General features: G+C 40.1%; 1 protein-coding gene and 1 long non-coding RNA gene across 3 annotated transcripts in view; one reads left to right on the top strand and one right to left on the bottom strand.

The window, feature by feature from the left end:
* LOC130923219 (uncharacterized) overlaps positions 1-21,721 on the top strand; it is an 80,635-nt gene that overhangs the window by 45,666 nt on the left and 13,248 nt on the right. The gene's annotated exons all lie outside the window — the stretch shown is intronic.
* cdh5 (cadherin 5) overlaps positions 1,995-21,721 on the bottom strand; it is a 68,537-nt gene continuing 48,810 nt past the window's right edge. For both annotated transcript variants that reach the window (XM_057848745.1, XM_057848746.1), the window contains exons 12-15: positions 14,489-14,619; positions 12,666-12,780; positions 8,894-9,026; positions 1,995-4,151 (exon numbers count right to left, since the gene is read on the bottom strand). In XM_057848745.1, the coding sequence (XP_057704728.1) occupies positions 3,752-4,151; positions 8,894-9,026; positions 12,666-12,780; positions 14,489-14,619 (779 nt within the window). In that variant the 3' untranslated portion in view covers positions 1,995-3,751. The remainder of the gene's footprint in view (positions 4,152-8,893; positions 9,027-12,665; positions 12,781-14,488; positions 14,620-21,721) is intronic.

Raw genomic sequence — 21,721 nt, 5'->3', positions numbered from 1 at the left:
ATTTGTGAACAGGTTAATTTTGAGGTGTCTTTGAACGCACCTAAATTGTAAATTAAAAAAAAAAATCTTTACCTGAGAATTTCTTTGCATTAAAATAATAATAATAATAAAAAATTAAAAACACAAACCACTCCCCACCCCACACGCACATAAAGGCTCGCTCAGGAGGCTCGTTAAATTATACAGTTTTCAATTTAGCTGGACAGATTTAATTCTAGTATATTTTGGATTAAAAAATACATTGCTGATAATAAATTATTTTTTATGTACTTATATGACTCAAATATGTTCCAAATTACTTCAGTTTTTTATTAAAATAAATTCTATAATTATAATAAATAATATTTTTTTAAAAAATCAATTTTCATATACAAATAGTAATTAAAGGGTGACAGTTATTAGGCCGGCCGGCTCTGCCAATGAGGTGTCCCTATTTTTTTTCAGGGAGTTGGCAACCCTATGGGTGACTCTGCCAGGGACACTGAGCACTAAACAACATAACTTCTTTCGATCATTGGGAAATACAAACCCCTCTATCACGATAAGGTAATTGCTCAAGCAAGGGGGTTTTGGTTTGTGTCCAATAGTAATAAAATTATCTTTAGTGTACATTTTAAAAGTTATTTTTCCAACCACAAATATTGAATGTTGAGGGTTTTGTCAATTTGTGTCTGTCATGAAACGCTTTCAATTGGCTGCATTGTTCGCCTCATGTTCCTTCTTGACCTTCAACCCCTTAGCCTTCCTACCCAAGGCTGTTTTTCAAGCCCTCCAGATCAGGGAAGGGGACAATGTATTGGCCCGTCGGGGAGGTAACCAACCCTACCTCCCTTCTCTCAAATCCTCCTCCAGATGGACAGGAAGTTGAGGTTAGCGCTGTTTAGCTTAGCACTGATTAGAGAGAGGTTGGAGGAAAGACCAAGTTCACATGTGAATGTCGATGGGAAAATGCCAAAGTGACTTCCGTCTATTGTGACGGCGTCCCCATCATCAAGAGTAGAAATAAACAAAAATACATTCCTTACAGTTAAACTTAGATCACCAACAAGGCCTAAAGACAGCATCCTATGTTGGAATTTTCTCTTTAGCCAATGGAAATTGATTTATTTTGTGAAGGAGGGAACTGGACTGGATGTCCCGTCATAGTTTTTAGCACCACTTGCTTCTTAAGTGTTTGATTGAATTCTTAATTTTCATTGTCACTTTTACAGTGATGCTTTCTTTTGGATTTCTCACATCGTGGGTGTACTAATCTGAACCTACATCCTCAAACCTTCTGATTCACACATTTTGGGACAAGTCAGCTATCTTTTTGTTCCCACCGCATGAGCCATTGTCTACTCTATTCTCTCTTTTATTAAATGGATGTGCTTCCCCCAGCTGCCAGTAGCCAGAGGGATGAGAGGTTAAAGTAGTCGAAGCACCTCAGAGCTGCTGTGTGCTTCCTGAGTTGTACATGGCAAGGAGGCCTCTGAGAGTTGAGCTTTTCCTAGCTAAACAATGAACCTGATGACTGCTGGTGTCAAACAAAAAAGCACGGGAAAGCTATTTAAGTAATGGTGCTTGGCCATTTCCCATCGCTCATTTTTGTTCAGTTTTTTTTCTCTCTGTTCTCAGTGGATAACATTGAAAAATGGATTAATTGACTTTTGAAAAGTAGCCGAATTTTACTGAAAGCCAAAATAAATCCCTCTTATGCAAAAGCAAAGATAACACCCTTGATCGAGGTACAAATATTCTTTCCTAGTGCCTCTTTTTAACTGGAAAAAGCACAAAATAGAACATTTGGGCAAAAATAGTAAAACAACATCGGCAAAGTCATACATTTGTAGAAATTACTAAATTGTCACATTTGTGGAAGCCATACTGTAACTTCAATACCAGTCTTGCTTTGGGACAATCTTGTGGAATTTTGGTGCTATTTTGATTAATTTTATTTAGAGATGAAAGTAGTCCTCTGTCATTAGATTACAAACCCTTGCTTTTTTTTAAAAAAATGTGTTTAGCGTCACCATATCGACATTTAAAACTATAATAACTTTGGAGAACTTAGGGTGGGGGGCTCAAACAAATTAAATCCATTCTCATCCACATCAATGGAAAGGGAGAATTTGAGATTATTTTGCGATAAAGGTATTTTTAATGATTTAAGATTATATCTCAAGGCATGTACAGTATGTATATGGATTGAACACGGCGAACTGGTACATCTTTATTAAGTACACATGCACCTGTGAATGGAGTAGGAAAGCTACCACTCTTAGTATCAATTAAACTGGACATAATTACCTGTATATTGTATTTAAATGGTGCAAGCGTACCTAATAAAGTGAACATTGTGTGTGTGTGTGTGCATGTAAAACTCATCAACTGACTTCCTTTTTATTCTTCTTTTGTGAAATATAAAAAAAAAAAAAAACGACTAAAGAGATAACTAACACTTGGGTTAAAACAGTACAAATAAGCCTGGCCACTCTTAAAAGTATTGTATTAGTTTCTTGTCAAATTTTTGGTATCCACCAGAATATATCATAGTACTATTACTAATCGATATAGAAAGCTAGCACCACTTTATTAGGCACACTTACATGTTCTGTTCAATATGTTCTGGTACAAAAATTAACAATTTTGTCTTTGCATTTTTGTACTAGAAAATATTGAATGGTGCAAGTGTATCTATTAAAGTGGAAATTGCATGAGTGTGTGTGCGTTTGTAAAATAGATAAAAATACCAAAGTAGACAAAAAGCGAAAACACGGCATTTAAGAAAATAGCGCTCAGACGTCAACTTTGTTAGGTTTCATTGCGTCCTTCAATCGCAACTTTGCACTAGTGCGACCATTCCCTTTCACGTGAACATCCTTCAATCTGATTGGACGAGAAGAGACACTTGTACTCTCCAATGTCTGTGTCCAAAAACAAAAGTGACACCATCAAAGTCTTGTTCCTCCTCAAGTGTGGTTGTTTTTTTATGGCTGTAGACTATAGACCTTTTCATAATACGTGTAAACAATAGGCGTCAGGGTACTTCCGGGTGACTGAAAAGTGACCGAGTACTGTTGATCTGAATTGAAAACGATGACAAAAACCTGGGTGTAGCTGAAGCAGATACATCGTACGGCTATTGTCCAGGTTGCTAGACTGCGGAACCGGACCCCCAAACATTTAGCTTTGTATAAGGTAGGGTGAGCGATATAGCCTCAAAGTTTTATGTGATATTTTGGGTGATATGGGAATAAAAATCCTGCAAAATATGTGCGTAATTCTGACTCAAATTTACAGCGTTTTCATTGCACACAATATACAGCTCACCCTACTTTTACACAATTACACTGCAGTGTAAAGAGCGCAAATGTACGATTGATAAATGGCACAGTTTGAAATGGAAACAAAAATTAATCAAGTCGTGTTTAACCTCAGAAATCAAGTATAACAACATTTAAAAACTAACAGTTTAAAACTTGAGCTTTAGTGTTTATATTTTGGCGTCTAACAGGAAGGAACACCAAAGAAAGCTGCAGCCAGTGATATTTCACCGTTAATATCAATGGTATGATATGGCACAGTCTTAGTAGAAGGCCTTTTTTCCCCCACAGATAGATAGAAGAATGTTTGACTTTATCTGGTTTTGGTTTCATTCTAACACCAATAGAAAATTCTGTTTACCGTATACTGAATTGCTCTGCCTCGACTGATGCCATCTAGTTTTTGCCACCCGGAAGTACACGTGGCGTCTCGGTGAAAAGGTCATCTAGTGGTAGTAATCCGACTCGTCCACGCCGTACAGCTCAGCAAGGGTCCTGAATCTGGGGCCCCAGTCACTCAGAAAGTCGTAGTCTGAGTCTGATCCGCCACTGGAAGAGCTTCCCAGCGAGCTGAGGCTCCCTGCGATGGACTCTGGGCCCTCATAGCCATAGATGTGCAGCGTGTCGTAAGGGAAGCCTTCACGGTCGTGGTCCGCGTCGTGTTTCTTTTCCTCAATCATGGCTGCCATGTCTCCCTTACAGGCAGAGGCGGGCTGTACTTGGTGTGGGTGATGGTGGGGCTGGGACTTCTGGACCATGGCGTAGAGTGACGGGTGGGGGAGGCAGTCCGGGTGCCGCAGGAGGGAACCATCGTTGAATGCCGACGTCAGGATGGAAACGTCATAGCTGAGAAAGTTAGAGGAAGAGTAGGTGTTAGTATCTAAAATAATTGTAAATAATAATTGTGTTTTATAAAAATGAACTAGTACTAATTGGTAACCCAGAAGAAAGAAATTGGTCCCCGAAAATGGATATGGCGGAAAACACAGACAAGACTGAAAAAGCAGTTTCTGCTCTTGCATTCCTCTTTAAAGAAACTGCTGTGTTTTTAGCCAAAACAACTGTTGTGTTTGATAGAACAATATGTCTTAATGCTGCTATAGCAGATTCATGGCGCATTAAGCCCCGAACTATTTTTAATCTGTTTGTTTTACCCTGGAAACCCCCATTTACAGACGTTGCGCAACTGCTTTTGTCATTTTTAGCTTTCAATCTTTAATTGATGTCTAAAATGCGTTTGAAAAAAAAAAAACGACTTAAAAAAATTATTCACTTGCATACAGTGCCTTGCAAAAGTATTCGGCCCCCTTGAACCTTGCAACCTTTCGCCACATTTCAGGCTTCAAACATAAAGATATAAAATTTTAATTTTTTGTCAAGAATCAACAACAAGTGGGACACAATCGTGAAGTGGAACAAAATTTATTGGATAATTTAAACTTTTTTAACAAATAAAAAACTGAAAAGTGGGGCGTGCAATATTATTCGGCCCCCTTGCGTTAATACTTTGTAGCGCCACCTTTTGCTCCAGTTACAGCTGCAAGTCGCTTGGGGTATGTTTCTATCAGTTTTGCACATCGAGAGACTGACATTCTTGCCCATTCTTCCTTGCAAAACAGCTCGAGCTCAGTGAGGTTGGATGGAGAGTGTTTGTGAACAGCAGTCTTCAGCTCTTTCCACAGATTCTCGATTGGATTCAGGTCTGGACTTTGACTTGGCCATTCTAACACCTGGATACGTTTATTTTTGAACCATTCCATTGTAGATTTGGCTTTATGTTTTGGATCATTGTCCTGTTGGAAGATAAATCTCCGTCCCAGTCTCAGGTCTTGTGCAGATACCAACAGGTTTTCTTCCAGAATGCAGCCAAATACAGGAACATCCATCTTCCGTCAATTTTAACCATCTTCCCTGTCCCTGCTGAAGAAAAGCAGGCCCAAACCATGATGCTGCCACCACCATGTTTGACAGTGGGGATGGTGTGTTCAGGGTGATGAGCTGTGTTGCTTTTACGCCAAACATATCGTTTTGCATTGTTGCCAAAAAATTCAATTTTGGTTTCATCTGACCAGAGCACCTTCTTCCACATGTTTGGTGTGTCTCCCAGGTGGCTTGTGGCAAACTTTAAACGAGACTTTTTATGGATATCTTTGAGAAATGGCTTTCTTCTTGCCACTCTTCCATATAGGTCAGATTTGTGCAGTGTACGACTGACTGTTGTCCTATGGACAGACTCTCCCACCTTAGCTGTAGATCTCTGCAGTTCATCCAGAGTGATCATGGGCCTCTTGACTGCATCTCTGATCAGTTTTCTCCTTGTTTGAGAAGAAAGTTTGGAAGGACGGCCAGGTCTTGGTAGATTTGCAGTGGTCTGATGCTCCTTCCATTTCAATATGATGGCTTGCACAGTGCTCCTTGAGATGTTTAAAGCTTGGGAAATCTTTTTGTATCCAAATCCGGCTTTAAACTTCTCCACAACAGTATCTTGGACCTGCCTGGTGTGTTCCTTGGTTTTCATAATGCTCTCTGCACTTTAAACAGAACCCTGAGACTATCACAGAGCAGGTGCATTTATACGGAGACTTGATTACACACAGGTGGATTCTATTTATCATCATCGGTCATTTAGGACAACATTGGATCATTCAGAGATCCTCACTGAACTTCTGGAGTGAGTTTGCTGCACTGAAAGTAAAGGGGCCGAATAATATTGCACGCCCCACTTTTCAGTTTTTTATTTGTTGAAAAAGTTTAAATTATCCAATAAATGTTGTCCCACTTCACGATTGTGTCCCACTTGTTGTTGATTCTTGACAAAAAAATTAAATTTCATATCTTTATGTTGAAGCCTGAAATGTGGCGAAAGGTTGCAAGATTCAAGGGGGCTGAATACTTTTGCAAGGCACTGTATTTTAAACTTTTAAACAAATGATGTCACAATGAAAAAAATGGTGTCTGTAAAAATGTCACGGATGTCTACGTCATAACTATCGCTTAATTGTATTTATTTATTTTTTTGTTACTGTTGCATTTTCTCCGATATGTTAGGTGATAAATAATCGATCCAAACAACGAAAAATTGAAAAAAAAAATTTTTAAAGGGTAAATATATGTAAAAGAAAATCTCAACCACTCCTTGATGTCTGCGATTTCTGCATCGCGACCCTTGTTATATTACCATGTCTCACCCAAAAAATCCCCCAAAAATCCAGCTGTGGCCATTCACAGCTGTGTTTTGACACTCGGTGATACATGCTACATGGAGTTTTTGGATCGAAACAAGGTAAGTACGCGATATCTCCTTAAAGTCATGGCGTCTGTAATTCTGCTCTCGCGTTATCTCACCACCAGATAGGGTTTTTCTGTTCAAAAAAAAAGTTTTTAAAAATGCCCTCCTGTTCAAAAATTTGTCTTCCCCCAGAAAATTGAGATTTCAAGCTTTCCAATGATGTATCACACATGAATATTGGGCAATTTTGAAATTTTGCCAAATTGGGGGTCTCAGAGTAGAACTTCAAGTCATCTGAGTGTTTTCCGCCATATACATTATTAAGGAATGGGTGACATCGAGGTTAACAAAAAGAAAATTAAAAACAAATCAATGCCTCAATTAGGGGCTGGTAGGGTAAATAAATTTTACTCTTTCTCATAATCAGTGTTGGTAATAATGGCATTAGATTATAACACCATTACTAACGGCGTTATTTTTTTTCAGTAGTGAGTAATCTAATTACTTACTTTTCTCATCTTGCCGTTACCGTTACTGAGGATGTAAAGGCGTGCGTTACTATGCGTTACTACATAGGTTAAATGACGCGATAAAAGTCTAAAATAAAACATGGCAGAGCGGGAGTGGGGAGGAGGGAAGGGAGTTGTGACGCCGTTGCAAACGTGATGCTTGGTGGCTCCAATCATACCTGACTGTAGCCGATAGCCTACAAACCACGCCCACATGCTACAGTAGATATCACATGTATAACGAACGAACGAAATGCAGAATGATAGACTCGCCGGCTTCAGTAAACAGCCGCCATCTTAAAGCAGCAACTTTTTATCTAAAATACTCCTAAATTGGCAAAACCTTGACTTGACTCTATCTTAAAATGATTGATTCACAACAATTAAATGTCTTCCAAATGTAGCAAAGGTTACTACCTAGTTATTGCAATATCCACAAGACCCCCTCTGTCTAGTTAAGTTTAGGGTAAAGAATTGGGCCAGGGCCAATTGTCCCAAAAACCATTTGAACTTCACATAGTGTGCCCTTTTTTTTTTGTTGTTTTTTTTTTTTGGAGAGGGGTTATTGAAAAAAAAAACAAAAAAAAACATGAAAAGTAACACCAGTTACTTTGCCAAGTAACTAATTACTCTTACATTCAGGTAACTGAGTTACTAACTCAATTACTTTTTGAGAAAAGTAATTTGTATCTGTAATTAGTTACTTTTTTAAAAGTAAGATTAACAACACTGCTCATAATGTTACTAAAAGGTAGATGACATTTGGTGACTATAGTAAAAACAATAAACATTCCCTGAAAATTAAGAAAATGAGTGGTAATGACATTTTGTTGGTAGCAAAACTGGAGGAGAGGAAATCTGATCTCAAAAGTCAAACAGTCATACTGGTAAAACAACCCGTGGTCCCAAAAGTGGACTTATACAGGGCAAAAAGAGGATGTTTCGTCATCCATTTAAAAGAAATCTCTGTAGTAGTAAAGACTGGAAAATACGTTCCCTAAAAATCATCATTTGTATGTCTACAGTATGGTTATTTTCATTTTATCAAATGAAAGTCTGCTTTTCATTCAATTTCCCCCCCTAAAGAGGTAATGCAAGCATCTGTACATCTGAGTAAAACAACCAACACTCTCAACTGACCGAGACACCAGAGACTTGAAAGTCAGACAAAGCAAAAAGAAGGCAAAAAGACAATAAATACCGGAAAAATGAATGACTGAAATCAGATGCTGAACATAGCCTCAAAAATGTGTCCAGGGAAAAGAGGACGTGGTCACTCAAACTAAACGTAATTGGACAATGTGGTTAGTGACGATGATGCTGTTTGAGCATTAAAACATGAGCGATGCATTAAGCAGGCGCCTTTTAATAGGCTTCACATTAGATTAGATTCAGATTACATAAAACTTTAATGATTCCTTTCAGATAAACTGGGTCACTAAATGATAGGACGCGGCAGAGGGTATGAATATTGCAAACGGTGGAGGATTAATACGGCATGTGGCTTTTCTTCAAGTACAAAGTGTCTCACGTGACTAAGTCGGCAAATAAATATTGATACACAAAAAAGTGGCATCAAATATCACCATTAAAGAACAATACGCAGATGCATTAACCCTTAGATACTGTTCAGGGTCTACTGTTTTGTATTTAACAGTGACAGAAAAACCTAAATCCAGACTTCAGATAGAACTCAAAATATGCATTCGGTGGAGCAGGTATATTTTTCTCCCTGGATCGTTGCACTTTAAATGACCGTTTTTGTTTTTGTTTTATTGTTTTTTTTGCTAGAAGGAATTGTATTTTGTGAGACACCAAGAGGACATGGGAATGTTTGTGCTTTGTCTTACCCGTTGGTGTCCATCTCGCCGCCACCCTCCTCATCGTAGGTTACGAGCTGTTCGTGAATCTCACCGCTGTTCTTCATGCCGGCCAGCGAGTCTTTGTGGTAACGTTTCTTCATCACAAATAGGATGACGATCACTGCAAGACATAAGACACACTTCTTCAGTTTTGGGGCAAAGAACCACTTCCCACCCCCGCTTTATTCTTGGAACACACAGAATAGTTGTCCCCAGAATTTTTAGATGTTTGACAGACAGACGCGATTAGCGACTGCGTGAAAACTTGGGCTGGCAAGATTAAAGCGGTCAGCCAAGTCTTTTCTGTAAAGATGTGGGGAAATTAGGACAGGAATGAGAATGGGGCCACGAAGGAAGCGAGTGAGAAGGAAGAGGAAGGAAGGCGCTGCGCTAACGAGGGAGAAAGTCAGCCTGGAAAACTGACGGGAAAATGAGACGCCGAATGGTTTTAGGTGTCTGCAAAGTTTGCCTCCAGCACAAGAAGCTCTAAAAACACGCAGTAGCAATTCGGCAAGTACGGGAAGACGGCGGGAGGGAATATCAATGAGGACGAGAGGCAACGGAAAAGGAGAAAAAAGGGAGATAGATCGTGAGGGACAGAAAAGGAAAGTAAAGATACAGTGGTGCCTTGCCTTATGAGTACCCACCCCAAGTTATGAGTTTTAAGAGCGAGCTTCAGACACATTTTCTATAGGGAAAATTGATTTGAGATACAGTGGAGCAAATAAGTATTTAGTCAACCACCAATTGTGCAAGTTCTCCTACTTGAAAAAATTAGAGAGGCCTGTAATTGTCAACATGGGTAAACCTCAACCATGAGCGACAGAATGTGGGGGAAAAAAAACAAAATCACATTGTTTGATTTGTAAAGAATTTCCAAATTAGAGTGGAAAATAAGTATTTGGTCACCTACAAACAAGCAAGATTTCTCGCTGTCAAAGAGGTCTAACTTCTTCGAACGAGGTCTAACGAGGCCCCACTCGTTTGTTTGAACTCATTATCGGTATAAAAGACACCTGTCCACAACCTCAGTCAGTCACACTCCAAACTTCTCTATGGCCAAGACCAAAGAGCTGTCGAAGGACACCAAAGAAAAAAACTGTAGACCTGCACCAGGCTGGGAAAACTGAATCTGCAATAGATAAAATGCTTGGTGTAAAGAAATAAACTGTAGGAGCAATTAATAGAAAATGGAAGACATACAAGACCACTGATAATCTCCCTCAATCTGGGGCTCCATGCAAGATCTCACCTCTGGCGTCCAAATGATAAAAAGAACGGTGAGCAAGAATCCCAGAACCACACAGGGGGACCTAGTGAATGACCTACAGAGAGCTGGGACCCCAGTAAGAAAGGCTTCTATCAGTAACACAATGCGCAGCCAGGGACTCAAATCCTGCACTGCCAGACGTGTCTCCCTGCTGAAGAAAGTACACGTCCAGGCCCATCTGCGGTTCGCTAGAGAGCATTTGGATGATCCAGAAGAGGACTGGGAGAATGTGTTACGGTCAGATGAAACCAAAATAGAACTTTTTGGTAGAAAAACACAGGTTCTCGTGGTTGGAGGAGAAAGAATACTGAATTGCATCCGAAGAACACCATACCCACTGTGAAGCATGGGGGTGGAAACGTCATGTTTTGGGGCTGTTTTTCTGCAAAGGGACCAGGACGACTGATCTGTGAATGGGGCCATGTATTGAGAGATTTTGAGTGAAAATCTCCTTCCATCAGCAAGGGCATTGAAGATGAGGCATGGCTGGGTCTTTCAGCATGACAATGATCCCAAACACACAGCCAGGGCAACAAAGGAGTGGCTTTGTAAGAAGCATTTCAAGGTCCTGGAGTGGCCTAGCCAGTCTCCAAGTCTCAACCCCATAGAAAATCCGTGGAGGGAGTTGAAAGTCCGTGTTGCCCAACAACAGCCCCAAAACATCACTGCTCTAGAAGAGATCTGCATGGAGGAATGGGCCAAAATACCAACAACAGTGTGTGAAAAGCTTGAGAAGAGTTACAGAAACCATTTTGCCTCCGTTATTGCCAACAAAAGGTACATAACAAAGTATTGAGATGAACTTTTGGTATTGACCAAATACTTATTTTCCACCGTGATTTGCAAATAAATTATTTAAAAATCAAACAATTTGATTTTCTGTTTTTTTTTTTTTCCCTTCTGTCTCTCATCGTTGAGGTTTATCCATGTTGACAATTACAGGCCTCTCTAATATTTTCAAGTGGGAGAAGTTGCACAATTAGTGGTTGACTAAATACTTATTTGCCCCACTGTATGAAGTATTTTGAGTTACGACCACAGAACAAGTTAAACCCGCAACCCAGGGTAGCACTTGTAGTGGAGGGAAGGAGGGATGACGTGAAGGTCACAAGCAAGAAACAGGAAGAAATGAGGAAAGAAATGAAAGACCGAAGGGAAAGAGGGAAAAGTGGAGGACGCTTCTGACATTAGATAAACCATGAGCTCGGGGGTCCTGATATGAACCTTTCTCTTTCCCTCTCGCTAACTCTCTCCGGACGTTCGACATTAGCTTTGCCTTTTAGCGAGCGCGCCTTGTTCTCGCATGCTTGGGAAAGCAACAGATTAATCTTTTACAACATATGCTCCGTGCTTTATTAAGCTTGACAGATAGCCGACTCAGAAGAAGAAAAAGAAGAAGAAAGACGAGCAAACCAGTGAGAATCTTTTTTTTTTTTTTTTTTTTTTCAGGGGGTCAAACGCAACTTGTGGCGAACAGGGAGCCAACGCGGCATCGCTAAATTGCTTCAGAGCGCGGCAGATAATGATGAGAGTGTTAAAGAGTTAATCTGGCCTGTGGTGAAAGGGTTTTGATAAAGAGAAGGAAACCCAGTGAAAAAAAAAAAAAAAAAAGTACAGCATATGAATAGTTCATCCACTTAATGTTTGCCACTGTTTGATAAGCAGACGGCACCCTAAAGTGCTGATTAACTCCTCATTAACGATGCTATTCTTCACACATTTTCCCACAATTTTCTTTTTCATTTGTCCCGATTTTTCTATATTACTTTCACAATCCTACCCTCCCCAACCCTCCCGTTGTTGCACTGTTAAAGTCCTCAAGATCTCTAGCAATCTCTGCCGCGGTTGTCTTTTTCTGTCATCATCTGCGAAAGTCTAAAAATGTAGCCATTCTATTTTGCCATAGTAAGCTAAGTACTGATACGTGGACAAATAAATTCAGGTACAGCAAAAAAGTATTGCACCCTCACCCCATTATGACAAGCTTGTGGATTGCAAGAAGGGGACTTAGGTATCAAAGAGAATAGCAGCACGTTAAAAACCGCAGGCATTGTTTTTCGCATCTGTTCCTGCATTATTCATAAAACCAACAACACCAGGGGGCAGGAAAGTTTTACTGTGTGAAACCTTGTCGATGGCAAAGCAAGGCAAAGAACACAAATGGAATCGAAGTCAGCACTAAAGTCATGAATTAACAGCTGTGTGAAATGTTGACAGTCCCTTATTTTGTTGAAGTCTTTCCCCATCTGGAACCATTCACACTGCGTATTTTCCGCTTTTCCCAAAATTCGGCGTTGTTGATGCGATTGGATGTGGGATATTGGCTGTGCGAAAGGGGGTAATGTTGGAAGCAATTGAACTGATTGAGGTTTTTACTTCAGAAATTTGCGAGTTGTAGCCTCTTGCACACTGCGTTTTTAATGCCCTTTTCCTGCATTGTTGCTCTGTGTTGACAGCTTTGCAGTTTTCATCTCAGTGCATCAAACTTACCCAGTATGGTGAGTATGCAGAGCAGAATGGCGATGAGAACGTGAACGCTCACTCCCATCTTCTGCGCCACGGCCTTGCACTGCGTTGGGATGCGTCTAGCGTCACAGCGGCATGCCTGCCAAAAGCGGGGTATGAAATCTAGTTAGCTTACAATAGACTCAAATTGTGTAGTGATTCACATACAGTGGGGCAAATAAGTATTTAGTCAACCACTAATTGTGCAAGTTCTCCCACTTGAAAATATTAGAGAGGCCTGTAATTGTCAACATGGGTAAACATTAACCATGAGAGACAGAATGTGGAAAAAAAAAAAAACAGAAAATCACATTGTTCTATTTTAAAAGAATTTATTTGCAAATCTTGGTGTAAAATAAGTATTTGGTCGGTACCAAAAGTTCATCTAAATACTTTGTTATGTACCCTTTGTTTGCAATAACGGAGGCCAAACGGTTTCTGTAACTCTTCACGAGCGTTTCACACACTGTTGCTGGTATTTTCGCCCATTCCTCCATGCAGCTCTCCTCTAGAGCAGTGATGTTTTGGGGCTGTCGTTGGGCAACACGGACTTTCAACTCCCTCCACAGATTTTCTATGGGGTTGAGATCTGGAGACTGGCTAGGCCACTCCAGGAACCTGAAATGCTTCTTACGAAGCCACTCCTTTGTTGCCCTGGCTGTGTGTTTGGGATCATTGCCATTCTGAAAGACCCAGCCACGTCTCATCTTCAATGCCCTTGCTGATGGAAGGAGATTTTCACTCAAAATCTCTCGATACATGGCCCCATTCATACTTTCCTTTACACAGATCAGTCATCCTGGTCCCTTTGCAGAAAAACAGCCCCAAAGCATGATGTTTCCACCCCCATGCTTCAAAGTGGGTATGGTGTTCTTCGGATGCAATTCAGTATTCTTTCTCCTCCAACCACGAGAATCTGTGTTTTTCTACCAAACAGTTCTATTTTGGTTTCATCTGACCATAACACATTCTCCCAGTCCTCTTCTGGATCATCCAAATGCTCTCTAGCAAACCGCAGACGGGCCTGGACGTGTACTGGGTTCAACAGGGGGACACGTCTGGCAGTGCAGGATTTGAGTCCCTGGCGGCGCATTGTGTTACTGATAGTAGCCTTTGGTGCTGTGGTCCCAGCTCTCTGTAGGTCATTCACTAGGTCCCCCCGTGTGGTGCTGGGATGTTTGCTCACCGTTCTGGTTGTCATTTTGACACCACGGGGTGAGATCTTGCATGGAGCCCCAGATCGAGGGATATTATCAGTGGTCTTGTATGTCTTCCATTTTCTAATAATTGTTCCCACAGTTGATTTCTTTACATCAAGCATTTTACCTATTGCAGATTCAGTCTTCCCAGCCTGTTGCAGGTCTACAATTTTGCTTTGGTGTCCTTCGACAGCTCTTTGGTCTTGGTCATAGTGGAATTTGGAGTGTGACTGACTGAAATTGTGGACAGGTGTCTTTTATACCGATAATAAGTTAAAACAGGTGCCTTTAATACAGGTAACGAGTGGAGCCTCATTAGACCTCGTTAGACCTCGTTAGAAGAAGTTAGACCTCTTTGACTGCCAGAAATCTTGCTTGTGTGTAGGTGACCAAATACTTATTTTCCACTGTAATTTGGAAATAAATTATTTAAAAATCAAACAATGTGATTTTCTGTTTTTTTGTTTTTCCACATTCTGTCTCTCAGGGTTGAGGTTTACCCATGTTGACAATTACAGGCCTCTCTAATCTTTTCAAGTAGGAGAACTTGCACAATTGGTGGTTGACTAAATACTTATTTGCCCCACTGTACAACACGCAAATCCAGACCTTGATAACCAGTTTGGTGACGCTGGTCTGGAGGGGTCGGCCCCCGTCACTGATGCTCACATCCACGCTGTAATCTCTGGGATCATCCAGGTTGAATGGCCCCTGTTTCACCAACACGTCTGCGGTGTTGTCTGAAAGCAAAAAGACGACAAGTGTGTCAACGGGCAGCCTTTTGGAATCAAAATGAAAACAATCAAACCGTACATCCAACATAAAGCTTTCTGTCCAACAATGAAGCTATTAGTTAAGCGGTCAAAGCTTCCTGCTTAACAAACATTTTTCCTTTCTCCACAATGTAAAAAATGGCCAGAGCCAACAATGGCAGGAAAATGGGAGCCTCACTGTCTCAAGGAAACACAGATTTGCACTTTAAAACAAACTTGTTGACATTTAAACATTTGAAGGCATCTTTGTCTTGGTGACTGTAGGCCATATTCATGCGCAAGCTTAAGTCAGAAAACACATTTGCACAGGTTTTTCCAGTAACATGCACTTGTTGATCTGTGAAGGGTTTATGGGAGAATCTTGATAGGGTAAAACAGCTTAAAACAATCAAACATAAACAGGCCACCACATTATTTATTCATGGTTCTTAAAATTGTTTTTAAATACAAAATGGTAAAAAAATACACTTGCACTTTTTTTCTAAAAGACTTATTCAGGATTAATTGCCCAGTTTTCATTCACTCACTACTACATTGACAGCAAAATCCATCCAATCCATTTGACTGGGATGGCTTATGAGGGCAATTCACTGCCAGCCTTCACAGTCAAAACAAAATGAACGACTGTCGGTTTCAATGCTAGTGGATAAGTTAATAGTATTTAATATATTTTGAATAGGAAATTCATTCTCATTTTAGTATGGATTATTGTGAGTATATTTATGGAGTGGTTCAAAATTGACCTTAAAAAGACGGGTTGAACAATTCAATTTTTTTTTTTGTTATCGACACCATTGTGTTAAAAGGATCCACGGATACGAAGACTTGTCGTTCTTAGAAGATCAATGTTATTATGAGTTTAAATAATTTGATATTAAAACCCCTCTTGATGTTTTCATTTTTATACAATTTTTAAAATTAGTTTAACTAGTAGGTCGCCATTGTTGTTGAATTTGAACCCGAGAGGAACATTAATGAGCATGACAACACTGTCGATATTTCACAAAACGAGCAGCAAAAGCAAAATGAACAGTACAGACAGGATGAGACGAGAGTTGGGGGGGGGCAGTGTTCTGCCAAAATGTGCAATCACCGGCAAAATGTCCTATAAGAGGCGAATTTGACACCAAAAGTACTACCGTGCGCTTTCAGCTTGTTTTGTTTAGATGCATAGCGACAGACCATACTAATGATGCCTTAAGTAAATACTCGCTGCTTTTAACTGATGTGCGCATGTGTTTAACGTCTCGCCGCGTAGAAAGTATTGCAGTAACCCCGTCATGTTCGTCTAGTGCAGTACTTCTCAAATAGTGGGGCGCGCCCCCCTGGGGGGACGCAGAGCGATGCCGGGGGGGGCACATGTGACCTCGGGGAACATGCTTTTTTTTTTTTTTCTGCCGTACTGGAATAAAGGGTACTTGCGCATCCACTCAGTGGGTGGCAGTGGCGCTCTCATTTTCAGAGTGCGTGCAGTATTTTTGAACTAAGGAAGAGCACTCATTACACAGAAAACAAATATGAAGAGCAGTGCGCCGCCGCCGTTTTCCGACCGGACTCACTCACGCAGCGACCCACTGTCTTGTCCGGTTCTCACGCCGCCGCCCGATAAGTGCCATTTTCGGCTTGGGATTGTCACGACGACCGCCCTCACCTACGGTTCTACCTCGGCCGCCGAGAATGCGCTTTGTTCGTGCCGTTTGCCTTTTAGCTTTGACTTTTAATACTGTGGGTGATGAGGAAAGACTGTTTACTGTGTCTAAAAATAATTATAGCGGACCGCCAGAAGCCAAATCAATTAAGACGCCACTTAAAGACATTCGACCCCAATCTCATTGATAAGCCGCTTGATTGTTTTTCAGCGAAAACGTGCCGAATATTGCCAACAATCGTCCTACTTTGTCAGTGTTATATCAGTAAACCAGTGAGCATTGTTAGCATGCTCATTGCAAAATGACTCCACACCATTGCAAAGGAGGTAATACTGAGTGTGAGCAGCAAAAATAAAAACTCTCCTTCTGTCCAAGGACACTTTTTTTCCTTTATTCATTTTTGTTTTTTCGGTCAAATTTTTTGGCATATTGTCCTCATGAGTGAATGTTTGTAATCAATTTGAATTTGTTATTATTTAATGATTTTGTTACATTTTATTTTTCTGTATCAAATGGTCAAAAATGTACCTTGAATGTATTTTTACAGTTTGAATGTGACTTTTTTTTTTTTAAAATTCAGGCAAATTGATGCACGTCAAGTCTTCTCTGTTACAAACAAAACAAAGTTAATAAAGTTATACTTTGTTATAAGTTGATCTATGTTACTTTTTTTCTTTATTAGAAAAAAAGGACACAATATTAGGCAGCTGCGTATTTATAATAGTAATAATACAATACTACAGTAATAGACAATACTATTTACAGTGGCGGCAGAGAGTTTGGGGGGGCGCGAAACATTTACGTCTTGCTTGGGGGGGGCGTAGCAGAAAATAATTGAGAAGCACTGGTCTAGTGATAGGGACAAACTACGTCATCACCCCAAGCTTCCATTGCACGCATAAAACACGGCGCCCTCCGTAGGTCAAAACATACTGAATATTAGATTTTTAAACCAATGGCAATATTTATGTGTTTCTAATAACATATTTTAGTAAACGAGAACAATTGTGGCTTATTAGAGCCTATAAGTCTAAGTCCGAAGTTCCCTTTAAAAGTCATTTAGCTTACCTCATTGGTTGCGATTGTTGACGATAAATGTCTAATCTAGGGCTGTCAAATTAAATTTTTTAATCGAGTTAATTACTGCTTAAAAATTAATTAATCGTAATTAATCGCAATTCAAACCATCTATAAAATACGCCATATTTTTCTGTAAATTATTGTTGGAATGGAAAGATAAGACGGATATATACATTCAACATACGGTACATAAGTACTGTATTTGTTTATTATAACAATGAATAAAGATAGCATTAACATTAATAATCTGTTAAAGCGATCCATGGATAGAAAGACTTGTAGTTCTTAAAAGATAAATGTTAGTACAAGTTATAGAAATTTTATATTAAAACCCCTCTTAATATTTTCGTTTTAAAATTTTTAAAAAAATTTTCAATAAAAAAATAAACTAGTAGCTCGCCATTGTTAATGTCAATAATTACACAATGCTCATGTGGTGCTGAAACCCATAAAATCAGTCGCACCCAAGCGGCAGCAGAGGGCGACAAAACACCGAAAAACACAAGTAACAAGTGGACATTACACTGTGCTGTCATTTTAATCTGTTTGAGCGGGGCATGTGCGTTAAATGTGTCAAATATTTTAACGTGATTAATTTTAAAAATTAATTACCGCCCGTTAACGCGATAATTTTGACAGCCCTAGTCTAATCCATTTTTATTTCAAATGTATTGGATGTTTATCACTGTCAATGTCAGCCGATGAATTAAGCAGCCCGATTCCTTTGAATAGTGCATGCAATCTGAGTCTAAACAATCCACAAAGTCATGAAAGTTGCAGTAACGCAGTGGTATGCATCTCACACTAAAAACTCTTCTTGCTCCCATTACACTTTGCAACGCACCGCAATACATTCTGCCAGACAGCCTTCATTTTATGTTGTGACTGTCCAATAAAAAACACATGAAGTCTCCAAGGGTGTGTCAATAAAAGATCTAAACATCTTCTGTCCTGCACCTTCCTTTCTCGCTCGTCGCTCGACGGAATTGTCTGTCTCGACTTGGATTTTTCCCGCATTCTCTCTCAGTCTCTCATTGTTGAATCTCATTATCTTTTCTCATGGCACTTTTGTGTTTGCTTGCTAATGCAGCGAGCTTCGCTTGGATACTGCCGGCTGTCACTTTCACGCCGTCAGGGAAAGTGACGAGGGAGGAAGGGTCGGTGTTATTGAGGGCAGGGTGGCACCTCGGCCAGTGGCGAGGTGGTGAAAGCGGGCTTGTACCGCATTAATATTTCACGGGACCGTCACTTTGCAGCTCTTGTGTGTGTAAAGCGAGTGTTAAGTGGCGTGAGCCGACGACATATGACATGTTGTGAAATGCACTCACGGCTCATGTTTTCCACCTCCCACGTGGCTCTTTACCTCCATCCATTCATCTCTGGTAACATCTTTTAAACTGTTGGAGAAGAGTTCTACTTTCTGTCTGACTACCTAACTCTAGCCAATTTTTTTGTGTTCACAAAATGTACAATCACACAGATGAAAAAACAGTGTGTGCTTTAACTAAAACCACACAAACATTTATAGGGTTTCATATTTTAATGAAGATAATATGCAAACAATGACAGAAGCGGGAAAAATAAGTAAGTGAACCATCACATTTGATATTTTGTAGCCCCCCTTTTGGCAGCAATAACTTCAACCAGATGCTACCTGTCGCTGCAGATCAGTCTGGCAAATCAATCAGGACTAATCCTGGCCCATTGTTCTCGACAAAAATGCTGTCGTTAAGTCAGATTCCTGGGATGCCTGGCATGAATCGCTCTTTAGGTCATGCCACAGCATCTCAAAGGGGTTCATGTCTGGACTTTGACTTGGCCACTCCAAAACGTGCATTTTGTTCTTCTGAAACCATTCTGAAGTTGATTTACTACAGTGTTTTGGATCATTGTCTTGTTGCTGCATCCATCCTCTTTTTTGATTCAACTTTCTGATAGACGGCCTCAAGTTTTTCTGCAAAACATCCTGATAAACTTTTGAATTCATTCTTCCATTAATAACTGCAAGCTGTCCAGGCTCTAAGGTAGCAAAACAGCCCTAAATTATGATGCTCCCTCCACCATGCTTCACGGTGGGGATGAGGTGTTGATGTGGGTGAGCTGTTCAATTTTTCCTCCACACGTGACGTTGTGTGTTATTCCAAACAATTCAACTTTGGTTTCATCAGTCCACAAAATATTGTGCCAAAACTTCTGTGGATTGTCCAAGTGCCTTTTTGCGAACATTAAACGAGCAACAATGTTTTTTTTTTTGTTTTGTTTTTTTTAGACAGCAGTGGCTTCCTCCGTGGAGTCCTCCCATGAACACCATTCTTGGCCATAGTTTTACATATAGTTGATGTGTGCACAGAGATACTGGAGTGTGCCAGTGATTTCTGTTAGTCTTTAGCAAACACTTTTTTTTTTTTTTTTAACCTCTCTGAGTATTCTGCGCTGAACTCTTAGTGTCATCTTTGGTGGAAGGCCACTCCTTGGGAGAGAAGCAACAGTGCCAACCTCTCTCCATTTGTAGACAACTTCTCTGTTTGTGGCTTGATGAACATCCAGATTTTTAGAGATGGTTTTGTATCCTTTCCCATCTTTATACAAATCAACAATCCTTGATCGCAGGTCTTCACAGCTCGTTTGACCGAGCCATGATGCACATCAGACAATGCTTCTCATCAAGACATTTCATACCAGGTGTGAGTTTTATAGTGGGCAGGGCAGCTTTAAATCACTCATCGGTGATTGGGCACACACCTGACTTAAAATGTTTGGTAAATATTGGTTTCAATTGCTTGGTACACTTACTTATTTTTTCCCCCTTCTGTCATTGTTTGCATGCTATCCTCATTAAAATATGAAAACCTATAAATGTTGGGGTGGTTTTAGTTAAAGCAGACACTGTACTTTCATGTGTGTGATTTTGACAAAGATCAGATCACATTTGATCGTGATTTTATGCAGAAATGTGTGAAATTCCAAAAGGTTCAGACACTTTTTCATACCACTGTACGTCCAAATTTCTTTCCTGTTGACCTTTTCCACTTCATTCTTTATTTTGTAGTCTTCACCGTCTACTACAGGACTTAAATAAGTGTTCCATAAACAACAAAATCTTCAAGGAACCCAGCTGTCGTTAAGTTCCTGCTGCGTTTGTCTTTAAAAAATACATTTTTTAAGATGGACATCTTAAGGGCGGTTGAGCCTTAGTGGAGGTCCGCTTAGCGCCATTGTCATTATTATTCGTCATCCTCGAGCCATCTCTTATAATCCACATCTTCCCCCCTGGCTTCCTTTCATCTTTTTCTCTAAATCATCCTCATCTGTCTTCTCTCCGTCATCACTGCAGCATGTCGGCCCCCCGCGGGCACCAGCGCGCAGGAAATGGATGAGGCCACTCCCCCCATACCCTCTTCCTGTTTATCTTTCTGCCGTGCGGCATGTTATTTCAGGTTTGAGTCAGATTAAACGGTGACGCTTCACCTGAATGTCTCGTGCGATGACCTGGGGCTTTCATCTGCACGCTCCTTTAACATTTGATGAGAACACTTGGTTACTGTTTGCGGTCCTCTTTGATGTTTTACTTATTTTTACCTTGAAACATTTTATGCCCGAAAAACTGAGATCTGATGCAATCAGGAATCAAGTATTACACTTTGGCTTAAATAGCTGGACAGCCAGCCATGTCTGAACACAATGGTGGGAGGAACGCCATTCATGTTCAGGCTGAGATTTTTAATTTCCATTTGAGTTTTGCAGATGACATCATCGGTTTTGAAATTATTGTGTTAATACAGAAGAACACGTTCCAATCAATGGAATTAGACATTCAAACAATCGTCCCCATTTTTCACTTTCTCACTTCAAACTGCCATTCATGTCTTTGTAACTGTGAAAGTCTCACATTCTTTACATTTTCACTCCTGTCACCATAAAGTTCTCAAAATTTCTCAAACTTTCTGCCGTAATTTTCTGACTATAACACACTACTTTTTTCCTTCATTTTGAATCCTGAGGCTTATAATCCAGTGCGGCTAATTTGCTGATTTATTTGTGTTAATAAGTAACACTTCGTTTGGCAGCGGTGTCATAAGACTGTTATAAGACCATCATAATTAGGACATGACACTATCATGGGCATTAATGAATGCTTTGACAGATGTCATTAAGTGTCATCCGGCAAATTATGTCACTACATTTATGTTCAGGGTGGAGCTTTTACATCCAATCAAAAGTGAGATAATTTGCCAGATAACAATAAATGACATCTGTTATAAGCATTCATTAATGCTCATGACAGTGTCATGTAATAATTATGATTGTCTAATGACAGTCTTATGGCGACACTGTTCAAG

The sequence above is a fragment of the Corythoichthys intestinalis genome, chromosome 10 (genome assembly GCF_030265065.1).
Source record: "Corythoichthys intestinalis isolate RoL2023-P3 chromosome 10, ASM3026506v1, whole genome shotgun sequence".
In the NCBI taxonomy this organism is placed as follows: Eukaryota; Metazoa; Chordata; class Actinopteri; order Syngnathiformes; family Syngnathidae; genus Corythoichthys; species Corythoichthys intestinalis.
This window is presented reverse-complemented; position numbering and strand designations above follow the sequence as displayed.